Here is a 13,591-nt window from a genome sequence, read left to right as displayed (position 1 = left end):
GTTGTAAGATACATCTTTTCGCCATTAAAGTAAGAAATGCAATCATTCTACGGGCTGAAGGAGAAAGATTACTGGAAATTTTAGGTAGTCCAAAGATAGCAGTAATAGGGTGAGGAGAGATATCTATATTCAATACCTTGGAAATAATATTAAAAATATCTGTCCAAAAAGTTTCCAGAGTAGGACAAGACCAAAACATATGAGTTAAAGAGGCTATCTGCCCCGGACATCTATCACAAAAAGAATTAATATGAGAATAAAAGCGAGCTAATTTATCTTTGGACATATGTGCTCTATGAACAACTTTAAATTGAATTAGGGAATGTTTAGCACAGATAGAGGAAGTATTGACTAATTGTAAAATCTGCCCCCAGTCATCCACGGAAATAATAAATCCCAATTCTTGTTCCCAATCCGACCTAATCTTATCAAATGGAGCTTTCCTAAGTTTCATAATAATATTATAAATAATAGCCGATGCACCTTTCTGACATGGATTAAGGTTAATTATAGTATCTAAAATGTATGTAGGAGGAAGCATTGGAAAGGAAGAAAGTATAGTACTTAGGAAATTTCTAACTTGTAGATATCTAAAAAAATGTATTCTTGATAAATTATATTTATTAGATAATTGTTCAAAAGACATAAGGGAACCATCTAAAAATAAATCCAAAAACCGTGAAATACCCTTAGTCTTCCAAATTTGAAAAGCACGATCCGTAAAAGAGGGAGGAAAAAATATGTTACCTAAAATAGGAATCGCTAACCCAAATTGGTTAAGATCAAAAAATTTCCTGAATTGAAACCAAATACGTAAGGTATATTTAACTATCGGGTTAGACACCTGTTTAAGGCGTTTCAAATCAAAAGGAAGAGAGGAACCTAAAATAGAGCCAAGTGTATAGCCCTGAACAGATTGCAATTCCAATGCTACCCATTTAGGAATGGATAGTATATCCTGGTCAAGTAACCAAAATTTCATATGTCGAATATTAATTGCCCAATAATAAAATCTAAAGTTAGGTAATGCTAAGCCTCCATCTCTCTTAGCTTTCTGTAAATGTATTTTACCCAGTCTCGGGTTTTTATTTTGCCAAATAAATGAAGAAATTTTAGAGTCAACTTTATCAAAAAAAGATTTTGGAACAAAAATTGGTAATGCCTGAAATATATATAAAAATTTTGGCAAAAAAAACATCTTAACTGCATTAATATGACCAATCAAAGTTAAATATAAAGGAAACCATTTAGATGAAAGTTGAATAATATGGTCAATTAAGGGTAAAAAGTTAATCTTAAATAAATCTTTATATTTACAAGTAATTTTAATCCCAAGATATGAAAAATAATGAAAAAAGATGATGTTCTGTTTCATTTTTTTTTCTAAAGAAGAATCAAACAATTGTAGGAAAACAGATGGTCAAACACCATTTGCAAAGCCAGATTGTCATTTAAAATAATCCATTCAGCATATTGAGGGAAGAATGCGTTTGTTTAAAATGCTTTTAATGGCTTATAATTGGTTGTACAAGACCACATGAAATACTGGACCTTTAGTAAAACAGCTTGTCCGTATAACTATGTTGGGCTCTCTTGTATTTTTTTTTCTACAGATTAGATCTCTTTGATGGGGATGTGTGGCAGTGGTAGTGGATCTCTCCAGGTTTATCGCCGCGTCATTTGAAAATGGCCCGAAGTTCAGCTTCAGGGGAAATTGACCAAGTTTCCACTGAGTGATCACCTGCAGAAACCCAGCAGAGTTGCTCCAATTGCTTCAACCTGTCAGCTTCGCAGAAGATAAAGAGTAATTGTTTCTGCAATGGTTACATGAGCTGCGGTGACATACTGGCAGACATTGTTTGTATTCAGTTCATTGACAACTCATCAAAGGGAAGAGAGGCAGGAAAAGGTGCCCGGATCAAATCATGAATTTTTTCATGAAGTTTCCTCGGCATTTGCGGAGGATGGTATTCTTACTGGCAGCCTTCTGCATGGTGAGTGTTATTATATCAGCTTATTACCTTTATACTGGTTACAAGCAGGAGCTGGAGCTTTCTAAACCAACCTCAGAACAAGATTGCAGAGATCCAAAACTTTTGCTGTACAGATCATTTGAAATGAAGACTGCAAAACCGATTGACACATCCAGAACAGACCCCATGGTTCTGGTATTTGTTGAGACACAATATTCACAGCTTGGACAGGAGATTGTGGCAATTTTGGAGTCAAGCCATTTTAAGCACCACACAGAAATTGCCCCTGGCAAAGGGGACCTGCCAGCCCTAACAAATAAGGACAGGGGAAGATATGCACTTGTTATATATGAAAATATTTTAAAATATGTGAATATGGACTCATGGAATAGAGAGCTGCTTGATAAATACTGCATGGAGTATAATGTTGGCATTATAGGTTTTCACAAAGCCAATGAAAATAGTTTTCTGACCTCACAGTTGAAAGGTTTCCCACTGAACCTGCACACCAACCTTGCTTTGAAGGATTGCTGTATCAACCCACAATCTCCTTTGCTGCGCATCACCAAAGCTAAAGAAATTGAGAGAGGCCCACTTCCAGGAGAGGACTGGACTGTGTTCCAATTCAATCACTCCACTTACCAGCCTGTGTTACTTGCCAAACCAAGATTGACTGAAAACACTCCTCACCAGATCACTGACGATGTTCTTCAAGCCACAGTTGTTCAGGACCTGGGGCTGCTAGATGGTATTCAGCGAATCTTGTTTGGAAACAACCTCAACTTTTGGCTGCACAAACTTATTTTCGTGGATGCAATTGCTTTCCTTACAGGGAAGAAGTTGTCGCTCTCCCTGGAAAGGTACATTCTTGTGGATATTGATGACATATTTGTGGGAAAAGAAGGAACAAGAATGAATGTCAATGATGTGAAGGTAAGGAAAGCACTTCAATGTATGTAATGGTCTGACCTTCATTTTCTTTCAAATATTACTTGTTATATGATCTCACTCAGTGTATAGTGTACAAAATGATTCTGAAGTGTCAATGCAATAGAATCCTTTCAGAAACCGAAAAGAAACTTCAGAGTAGGCTGGTTACCTTTTACTTACTCAAATATTCATCCTATTGGTGAACTTTGTTACTCTTGGCAAAAACAACCATTAACTACTACTGAAGGGTCAATGGCTTACTGCTTAAGACGCAAAAAAGAAAAGAAATTGATTTTGTTTTCCGGTGGTTCTTTGCCTTTGCTTAATGTGACTGAGAGAGACCTTGACATCTTGTTGAAAACAGAACATGTGGCTTGATACTGGCTAATGGTTTGGTACAAATGATGCTACTTTTAATTATCCTTCGGGTCTTCATGCAGTGGAGTTCTCACTTGTAGGAATGTGGAGCTAGTAATGGATTTTCACAAAGACTGTATTCAGGTAACTGGCTGCCCACTTGCTGGAAAGCCTGACAATTGTTGCTTGGGTTTCAATGTCAACTGCAATGAAGGTGAAAACTTACTGTGTTGAACCATGTTTTCTGTAAAGTAATCTGTTCAGTAGTTCAGAAGAGTGAAGAAGATGCTAGGTGTGTGTATATAATAAAGAACTTCAGTTCCCAGTGTGCATTGTGGACAGTTCACTGAGAACTGGAAGGGATATTGGTGAACAGGTCATACACATGCTCTTGGCAGGCTGAAGAGTCCCAAGTAAAAAGTGGTCGGGCTGAAGCCATTCTGTGAATCTGTAAATAAAATAGTTCTAGCAGTTTTATCCACACATGTTTGTCTTTGTTAAAATACAACCATAACCATGTGGATCCTGATTGCTTAGAAATTCAATCACATAGCACTATTTTTGGTGCCATATGATTAAAGATTTACCTGCAGTGTATTCAAATAGCATAAGCACAACTTGTAAGTTGTCTCTCGTACTCTACATGTTCAAATGGGCCGTTAGGATCTCAAGTTGCACCTGTGCATCCAGCATAATTCCTGTTTTGTATGTAAGAGTCTCTGTGCTGCAAGTTAGCAGAAGTAGGGCTATAAACAGGGCTTCCCGTATTGGAAGCAATAACTGTCCATTAAACAGTAGTGTCTGGTGCAAAGACATAATATATGGCGGACAAAATTCCTAAAGGCAGACAGCATCACTTCTCCTGTAAAAGGAAAATCAATTCATACAGACTGTTAAATATTTCCATACCTGAGAATATGCAATTAGTTAACAATATGCAATTATAAATTCAGCCAATTGTAAATGTACTCATTCTCTAGGTCTGTTTATTTCATGAACTCCCCCTTGCAACTTGTGATTGACATTTTGGTCCATTACGGAATGTCTTTAACTCAGTCATAATCATCTCTACTTGAGTACTTCTTAATGCTATCCATCTTTATGCCAGTGCTTTACCTGACTCCTGCTTCTGCTCTAACTCATTGCAGACACTCTGACACCCGCTTAACTGCAGCCACTCATGATGTCTGAAAGCTATTTCCTCTTACTTTCTTGTCCATATCCAACTTTCTCGAGTCTGATATGAAAGGCATCAGTCTTTCTGTCCATCTCCTGATGTACTGCATTTGGCCGAAATTAAACATTTTACAGAAACATGTCATTCTTCAGAAGATCTTAAGCACTTTGCAACCGCCTGTACATTACAGTGCACTCATCTGGCAAAGCATCCCAGTTAACTGCACCTTTATGAGCCCATTCAGCAATTGTATGAACAGGAAAAACCTTACAGGCATTGAGCATTTTCCCAGAAGTAATAGTCTTGACTTCCCTGACTGCAGCAACTTATCCAAACAGTAGTTCCTTGTTGTTGCCCCTTGAGTCGAGTTTGTTGTGTCCCACTTGTTTGTGACCCTAGTAGTGTCGCAGCTTCTCCCTAAAAATTCTTGTGATGCTGTTCAAGCAGATTGCAGCATCTTTGAAATGGTTGTCTTTAAAGTTTGTGAAGTTATTCTGAAATTGCTAAATCACGTGGTAATTGTCTTTCACTGGCCTCAGATTCAGAAAGTATTTTCGTCAAGGACACTTTCCTGTATTTCCCATACAAGAGCACTGTATTGCTCTTACATTTCACTGTCATCCTTACATGCTGCACTCCTGAACTGCAGTGAAATAGATTGTCTCTCAAGCAAATAGTCAGTACTGCAAATCCACCTCTCTCAATCAAGGCCCTAAAGATTCTCTTTATGACTTGGAATCTACAGCTATTATTATATTACCTGCCTTTCGTGAAATCCTTTCCCCTGTCTAAAGATATTATGTTCCCATTTCCTGCCAAACTATTTCTCCACAACTTTTGGCTTTTGAGTTGGTGCTTCAAGTACCTAGGAGTAGATAAAATCAAGAGCTTGTCATGGTCCAACCGTGCAGATGTCATGGTCAAGAAAGCTTCCACAGGGGATGAAAGAAATTTAGTATGACCCCTTTGACTCCCATCAATTTTTATGAAAGCCCCATCAAAAGAATCCTATCCAGATACATTATGGGTTGGTATGGCAACTGGTCTACACTGTCCAGAGGAAACTACACAGAGTTGTGGACACAGCTCAGCTCATTATGAAGCCAGCCTCCTCTCCATGAACTCTGTCTATACTTCTTACTACCTCAGTAAAGCAGCCGGCATAATTACAGACCCTTCCCACCTCAAACATTCTCTCTTCTTCTCTCTCCAAAGGGCAGAAAATACAAAAGCGTAAATACACAGCACCAGGCTCAAGGGCAGCATCTGTCCCACTGACTACTGAATGGTTCATTGGTAAAAGATGCACTCTCGACTCTCAATCTTCCTCGTTATGTTTTCTCCCCTTGTCCACTGACACTGCATGTTCTCTGTAGCTGTTGCACTTCATTCTTTATCAGTTATTGTTTCACCCTGTGCTACCAAAATGCACAGTGTGCAATGACTTGATCTGTATGAACAGTATGCAAGACAAGCTTTCACTGTACCTCAGCACGTGTGATAGTTATAAACTCGTTCCAATTCCATTTCTTCTTGTGCAACACCAGCAAGTTTCAGCTCAGCCACTGTCTTACATCCTTCCAGGAAGGATTTGCATTTCAACCCAGGCTTCACACTCCCTGTAGGATGAACTATTGCCAGGTACTGTGTTGCTGACAAATCAGCTGATTGATAAGTACATAAAGGTCAAGCACACCACAAGTGAACAGCGTACTGATACTGTCTCCTTGTATGGGACCAAATCATTTGCAAATGGATTGACAAGATCAGAGAACAACTCAACCCAACCACATAATAAGACAATTACTCCATTAAATTAAATTCTGTTATTTACTCTTAGTAATGCAAGATACAAATGTTAAAGTTCATAGCACTTTCACTATCTAAGCTAAAATTCTATTCATCCCGGTGAAAACTCTATTCACCCCTATGCTCCTCATCTCTCCAACCAGTCACATAGTGCATGTACATAGATAACAAAATATTACACAGTGTTTTATTATGTCCATCTATGGCTGTGGGCTGTAATTTACTAGGTGACTAGGTTCATAGGATAACATATCAATCTTGTGATGATGCTCACCACTGCTGAGCTGGAAAATGGTCCCTGGATCTGTCTTGGTTGATGATTTATGGCTTCATTCAGAATCTGAAGTACCAGAACTCCAATGTGTCATATCCCCATGAAATCTTATGGCTGTGTGAAGTTGCCCTGTCTTTTGTTTCAGACAGTTGTGTCTCATTTTTATTTGTTAGAAGTATGGCTTCAGCCAAATAATAATGAATTCTTATTCATTGATTTTATAACCTTGTTGGCTTCTCAGGATAGTCTGGAAATTTGGTTAACTTGATATTTTTACATGCTCCAGCAGTCTGAGTCTCAAGAACATGGGCAATTACTGTACTTGCTCAACTGTGTCACATCTGATGTCACATAGAAGGTTCCTGTTTATCGCAAAAATGCAGTTTGTTTTTTATTGTACATTTGGTTCAAATATCTCCTCTTAAGTGACTTGGGAGTTGATGCCTCAGAGATCTCAGCATATTGTAATAGAGTTCCCTTAGTTTTGTTGAACAAAAACTTATGCTTTAACTGTTGAAAGTTTGTAGTTTTCCTGCTCCCACTGTGCTTAGTGGGTCAAGCAATAGGGATAAGGGATTTGCTGGTTAGAGGAGCAGAAGGGAGATTCTGTGGACATGACAAAGACACCCGGATGGTGCTTTGTCTCCCAGGTGCCAGGGTCATGGTATGTCTCATGTCTTGGATCAGGTCCACAGCACTCTAAGTAAGAGAGGATGAGCAGTCGGAAGTCATAGTTCATACTAGTAGGACAAGATTGAAACAACGTAGTTAGGAAAAGAGAGGAAGTTCTGAAGGGAGAATACAGGGAGTTAGGTAGAAAGCTGAAAAGCAGGACCCCTAGGTAGTAATCTCTGGATTGCCACCTGTGCCATGCACAATCAGGGTTAGAATAGGCTGATTTGGCACATGAGTACGTGACTGAATAATTGGTGCAGGAGGAAGGGGTTCAGATTTCTACTTCATAGGGATCGCTTCTCAGGAAGGTTTGACCTGTACAAGAAGGGAAGATCTGCAGATGCTGAAAACCCAAGCATTTTAAAGCATCTTGTGCTTGAGACCACTAGGGTATCAGCTATTCTGAACAGGGTGTTGTGTAATGAACCAGATTTAGCTAGGGGGCTTAAGATAAAGGAAGCCTTAGAAGGCTGTGATCATAATATGATAGAATTCGCCCTGCAGTTTTAGTGGTAGAAGCTGAAGTCAGATATATTAGTATTACAGTGGAGTAAAGGAAATTACGGAGACATGAGAGTGGAGGAGGTCAAGGTTGATTGGAAGGGGTCTCTAGCCGGGGTAATGGTAGAACAGCAGTACCTGGAGTTTCTGGTGGCAATTCAGAAAGCACGAGATAGATACATCCCAAAGATGAAGAAGTATTCTAAAGGTAGGATGAAGCAAATGTGGCTGACAAGGAAGTCAAAGTCAGCACAAAGCAAAGGAGATGGCATATTATGTAGTAACAATTAGTGGTAAGTTAGAGATTTGGGGAGCTTTTAAAAATCAACAAAAGGCAACTTAGCCATAAGAAGAGAAAAGATGAAATGTGAAGGTAAGCTAGCAAATAATAGCTAAAGGAATACCAAAAGACTCACATATATAAAGAGTAAAAGAAGGCAAGAATAGATATTGGACTGCTGGAAAATAATGATTGGAGGGGTGGTAATGGGGTCAAAGAAATGGTGGGCAAACTTAGTAAGTATTTTGCATCAGTCTTCACTGTGGAAGACACGAGCAGTGTGCCTGAAACCTGAGAGTCACAGGGGCAGAAGTGAGCTTAGTTACTATTACTAAGGAGAAGTTGAAAGATCTGAAAGTAATTAAGTCACCCGGTCTACGGTAGAGGCTTCTAAAAGAGGTAGCTAAAGCAATTGTGGAGGCATTAGTAATGATTTTTCAAGAATCACCAGATTCTGGAATGGTTCCAGAGGACAGGAAAACTGCAATGTTTCTCCACTATTTAAAAAGGTAGAAAGGTAGTAGAAAGGTAAAAGAAAGGAAATTTTAGGCCGGTTAGCCTGAGCTCAATGGTTGGGACAGTGTTCCAGTCAAGGATGAGGTCTCAGTGTACTTGGAGGCACATGACAAAATAGGCCATAGTCAGCATCGTTTCCTTAAGGGAAAGTCTTGCCAGACAAATCTGTTGGAATTCTATGAGGAAATAACAGGCAGGATAGACAGATGAGTCAGTGGATGTTGTTTACTTGGATTTTCAGAAGGCCTTTGACAAGGTGCCTCACATGAGGCTGCTTCACAGGATAAGAGCCCATGGTATTACAAAAAAAATACTAACATGTACAGATGATTGGCTGACTGGCAGGAGGCAAAGAGGGAGAATAAAGGAAACCTTTTCTGATTAGATGTGTTACCTAGTGGTGTTCTGCAGGGATCTGTATTAAGACCATTTCTTTTCACGTTATATGTCAATAATTTGGAATGCGGAATTGCTGGCTTTGTGGTCAATTCATCAGACAGTATAAAGATAGGTGGAGGGGCAGGTAGTACTGGGGAAGCAGAGAGTCTGCAGGAGGACTTAGACAGTTTGGGAGAATGGGCAGAGAAGTGGCAGCTGGAATATAGTGTTGGGATATGTATGGGCATGCAGTTTAGTAGAAGGAATATAGGTGTAGACTATTTTCTAAATAGCTGGCCAGTGGTGTAATTGTATCTGCATTGGACTTTAAGTCAAGTGTTAATATTCATTTGCAGAAGACTAGAATATAAGTGAAAGGATGTAATGCTGAGGTTTTATAAAGCACTGGTCAGACCACACCGGACTATTGTGAGCAGCTTTGGGCCTCTTATCTAGATGTTTGAGCTTTGGAGAGGGTCCAAAGATGGATTTGGAGAATGATTCCGGGAAAGAAAGGGTTAGTGCCTGAGGAATGTTTGATGGCTCTGGGCCTGTACTTGCTGACGTTTAGAAGAATGAGGGGTAATAACATTGAAACCTATCAAATGTTGAAAGGCTGAGGTAGAGTGGATATGGAAAGGATGTTTCTTATAGTAGGGGAGTCTAGGACCAGAGGGCACAGCCTCAGAATAGGGGGATGTCCAAATTAGAACAGTGATGTGGAGCAATTTCTCTCGCCAGAGTGTAGTGAATCTATGGAATTCATTGGCACAGATAGCCATGGAGACCAAGTCATTGAGTATATTTAAAGCGGAGACACTATGTTCTTGATTAGTCAGGGCATCGAAGGTTATGGGGAGAATGCAGGAGAATGTAATTGAGAGGGATAATAAATCAGCTATGATGGAATGGCAGAGCGGACAAGATAGGCCAAATGGTTTACTTCTGCTGATATGTCTTATGGTCTCATGGTCTAAGCAAAGCAGGTAAGCAAGAACGAGAAGCTGCCAACACGACAGATTCAAAGCCAAGTTTCTGCTCCAATCTCACACTGTGATTGATATTGCAGTAATTTGATTATCTCAAGCATCCGCTTGTTGTTTTAAGTCCCAGACAACATTCTGAGTTGTTCAAAGTAAATTTAGTATCCAAACACATATATATCACCATGTATAACCATGAGATTCATTTTCTTATGGGCATACACAATAAATCTATAATAGAATAATAACCATAATGGGATTAATGTCAGACTGCACCAACTTGGGTGTTCAACCAGTATGCAAGAGACAAGAAACTGTGCAAATACAAAAAGAAAAACATAGTAATAATTAATAAGTTAACAATAAGTACTGAAAATATGAGATAAGGAGTCCTTAAAAGTGAGTCCATAGGTTGTGGGAACACTTCAATGATGGGACAAATAAAGTTTGGTGAAGTAATCCCCATTCATTCAAGATCCTGATGGTTGAGGTGTTATTATTGTTCCTGAACCTGATGGAGTGAATCCTGAGGCTCCTGTACCTTCCTCTTGATGGCAGCAGTGTGAAGAGAGCATGTCCTGCATGGCAGGGGTCCTTGATGATGGATCCTACTTTTTGTGGGATTTTCCATTGAAAAACATTGGTGTTTCCATACCAGGCTGTCATGTAGCCAGTCTCCACTACACATGTATAGAAATTTGTCAAAGTTTTAGATGTTCTGGTGAATCTTGCAGTTTCCTAAAGAAGTAGAGGTGCTGCCATGCTTTCTCCAAGTTGCACTTAACGTGCTGGGCCCAGAACAAGTCCTCCAAAATAATAACACTAAGGAATTTAATGTTGTTGAGCCTCTTCATCTTTGATCCTCTGATGAAGACTAAGACTAGCTCATGGACCTCTGGTTTCCTCCTCCTGAAGTCAATATTCAGCTTCTTGGTCTTGCTGACAATAAGTAAGAGGTTGTTGTTGTAGCACAACTCAACCAGATTTTTAATGTCGCTCATTTATCGCCACCTTTGATTCTGCCTATGGCAGTAGTGTCATCAGCAAATGTAAATATGGCATTGGAGCTGTGCTTAACCACACAGTCATAAATGGAAAGCGACTAGAGCAAAGGGCTAAGCACGTAGCCTTGTGGTGCACCTGCACTGCTAGAGATTGTGGAGGAGATGTTGTTGCCAATCTGAACTGACTGGGGTCTGCAAGTGAGGAAATTAAAGATCCAATTGCACAAGGAGGTTTTGAGGCCAAACTCTTCAAGCTTATTGATTAGTTTAAGGAGATGGAAGTATTGGCTGCAGAGCTGTAGTTGATAAGGAGCATCCTGATATACAATCTGCATCTTTACTGTCCAAATGTTCCATGAAGACCCTGTGAACTTGACCTCCTGGTCCAACAAGCAAATTGGAGCAGATCCAAGTTGCTTCTTAGGTAGAAGTTGATGTGTTTCATCACCAACCTCTCAAAACACTTCATCACTATAGTTGTAAATATGACTGGACAATAGTTATTGAGACAGGTTACCACATTCTTCTTAGGCACTGGTGTAATTGAAACCTGCTTGAAGCAGGCGGATACCTCAGGCTGCTGAAGCAAGAAGTTAAAGATCTCAGTGAACACTCCAGCCAGTTGATCAGTACAGATCTTTAGTACTTGATCAGGTACCCCATCTGGGCCGGATGCTTTGTGTGGTTTCATCCTCCTGAAGATAGTTCATTTGTCAGCCTCGGAAAATGAAATCACAGGATTATCAGGGTCTGTAGGAATTTGTGTTAATTTTTCATGTTTTGATGGTCAAAATGAGCATAGAGGCATTTAGCTCTTCTGAAAGATAAGTCCTGTTGTCACCTATGTCACTTGATCTTAGTTGATAAGAAGTGAGAGTATTCAAGCCCTGTCACAACTGTACATCAGCAGTGCAGTTGGGAAGGGAATCCTAAAGTTCAAAGAAAATGTATTATTAAGGTAAGTACATATATCACCATATGCTACCCTTTTCTTGCAGGCTTTCACTGCAAGCAATGAAATACAATAGAATCAATGAAAAACTACACACAATGAGTGACATTAACCAATGTGCAAAAGAAGACAAACTGTGCAAATACAAATGAAACAAACAATATTAATAATCAATAAGCAAGTCAGTAAACAATATTGAGAGCATGAGTTGTTGAGTCCTTGAAAATGAGTCCATGGGTTGTGGAATCTTTTCACTGTTGAGGCGAGTGAAGTTATCCATGCTGGTTCAGGAGTCTGATGGTTAAAGAACTATTCCTGAACTTCATAGTGTGGGACCTGAGGCTCCTGTGTTTCCTTCTCAATGGCAGCAGTGAGAAGAGGACATGGTCTGGATGGTGGGGGTCCTTGATGATAGATGCTGCTTTCCTGTGGCAGCACTCTTTAAAGATGTGCTCAGTAGTGAGAAGGGCTTTTCCTGTGCTGGAATAGGCTGCTTCTTCCACTTTTTTTTCCAGGACTTACCATCAGCAATAATGAAAGAATGATGGTGCATTTCTCAGTCAGGAAAATATACACCTTGAAGGAGCACCTGCAGGGTCACTTCCTTGGTGTTTTTGTGGCTCTAATGTTACTTTGCACTTCTCTGCCCATGTTTGGATGTTGTCGAGTATTGATGTGTGCAGGCATAGAGCACCCCATTTGCTGAGGAGTTGTGAATGCATGAACATTGGGTAATCATCAGAAAACATTCTTGCTTCTAAACGTGATTGAAGGAAGGTTATTGATGAAACAACTGAAGATAGACTGGACTAGGGTTGGCAAACCTTTTTGAGAGTATTTACCCAAAATGGTGATAATCTTCTAAAAAAATCTTTTGAGCAGAGATTATCATTAGAACATTAGAAAGTTTTGACAAGAACAGACTATTTGGCCCAACAAAGCTTGCCAAATTCCTATTCACATAGTGTGTTGGAATAACTATCGAGTTTAGATGTGAAAGTCTCTAAGGTACTTCTCTCAACTACACAACTAGTTAGTTTGTTCCATGTGTCCACAACTCGCTGTGTAAAGAAATGCTTCCTGATGGTAGTCTGACATCTTCTTTAACCAGTCTCCACCTATGGCCCCATGTCCTTGATGATGGATTAATTTTGAAGTAGCAGCTGTCATCGACTTATACATTTAATGAGTTTGAACACTTATATCGTGTTTCCTCTCATTCTGTGTCTACTTAGGCTAAAAAGATTTAATTATTTCAATCTTTCTTCACAGCTCACACTCTGCCGACCTGGAATGAGTTCAGTCATCCTTCTCTGGACTTTCTCCAGTGTCTTCAGATCCCTCACATAATATGGAGACCAAAATTGTACACAGTACTCAATGTGTGGTCTCACAAGTACATTATACAGCTTAAGGAGAATGTCTCTAGACTTGAACTCCACTGAGTGTATTATATAGCCCAACATTCTATTAGCCTTCCTAGTCGCTTCTGTGCATTGTCTAGATGTTGAAAGTGATGAGTCTACCAGGACACCCAAATCTTCCTCATACAGTGCACTTTCTAATTCAAGCCCCCCAGTATATATTTATATCTAGTATTTCTACTTCTATGTAATACATCTGCTATTTATCTGTCCACATCTGAACTTTGTTTAGATCTAACTGTATTGATTCTGCTGCCTGAATGCTATCAACCCATGACAATTTTGTGTCATTGGCAAATTTTACTAGTGTGTTTGTTATGTGCTGCTCATTAATGTAAATTAAAAACAGCAGTGGCCC

The 13,591-nt window shown here is 39.5% G+C and overlaps 1 protein-coding gene across 5 annotated transcripts in view; it reads left to right on the top strand.

Moving 5' to 3' along the window:
• ndst3 (N-deacetylase/N-sulfotransferase (heparan glucosaminyl) 3) overlaps positions 1–13,591 on the top strand; it is a 726,179-nt gene that overhangs the window by 472,502 nt on the left and 240,086 nt on the right. For all 5 annotated transcript variants that reach the window (XM_072253177.1, XM_072253181.1, XM_072253180.1 and 2 more), the window contains one exon: positions 1,614–2,906. In XM_072253177.1, the coding sequence (XP_072109278.1) occupies positions 1,926–2,906 (981 nt within the window). In that variant the 5' untranslated portion in view covers positions 1,614–1,925. The remainder of the gene's footprint in view (positions 1–1,613; positions 2,907–13,591) is intronic.

This window comes from Mobula birostris, chromosome 3 (genome assembly GCF_030028105.1).
Source record: "Mobula birostris isolate sMobBir1 chromosome 3, sMobBir1.hap1, whole genome shotgun sequence".
Taxonomy (NCBI): domain Eukaryota; kingdom Metazoa; phylum Chordata; class Chondrichthyes; order Myliobatiformes; family Myliobatidae; genus Mobula; species Mobula birostris.
Note: the sequence above shows the minus strand (reverse complement) of the source record. Positions and strands in the feature narration are given on the sequence as shown.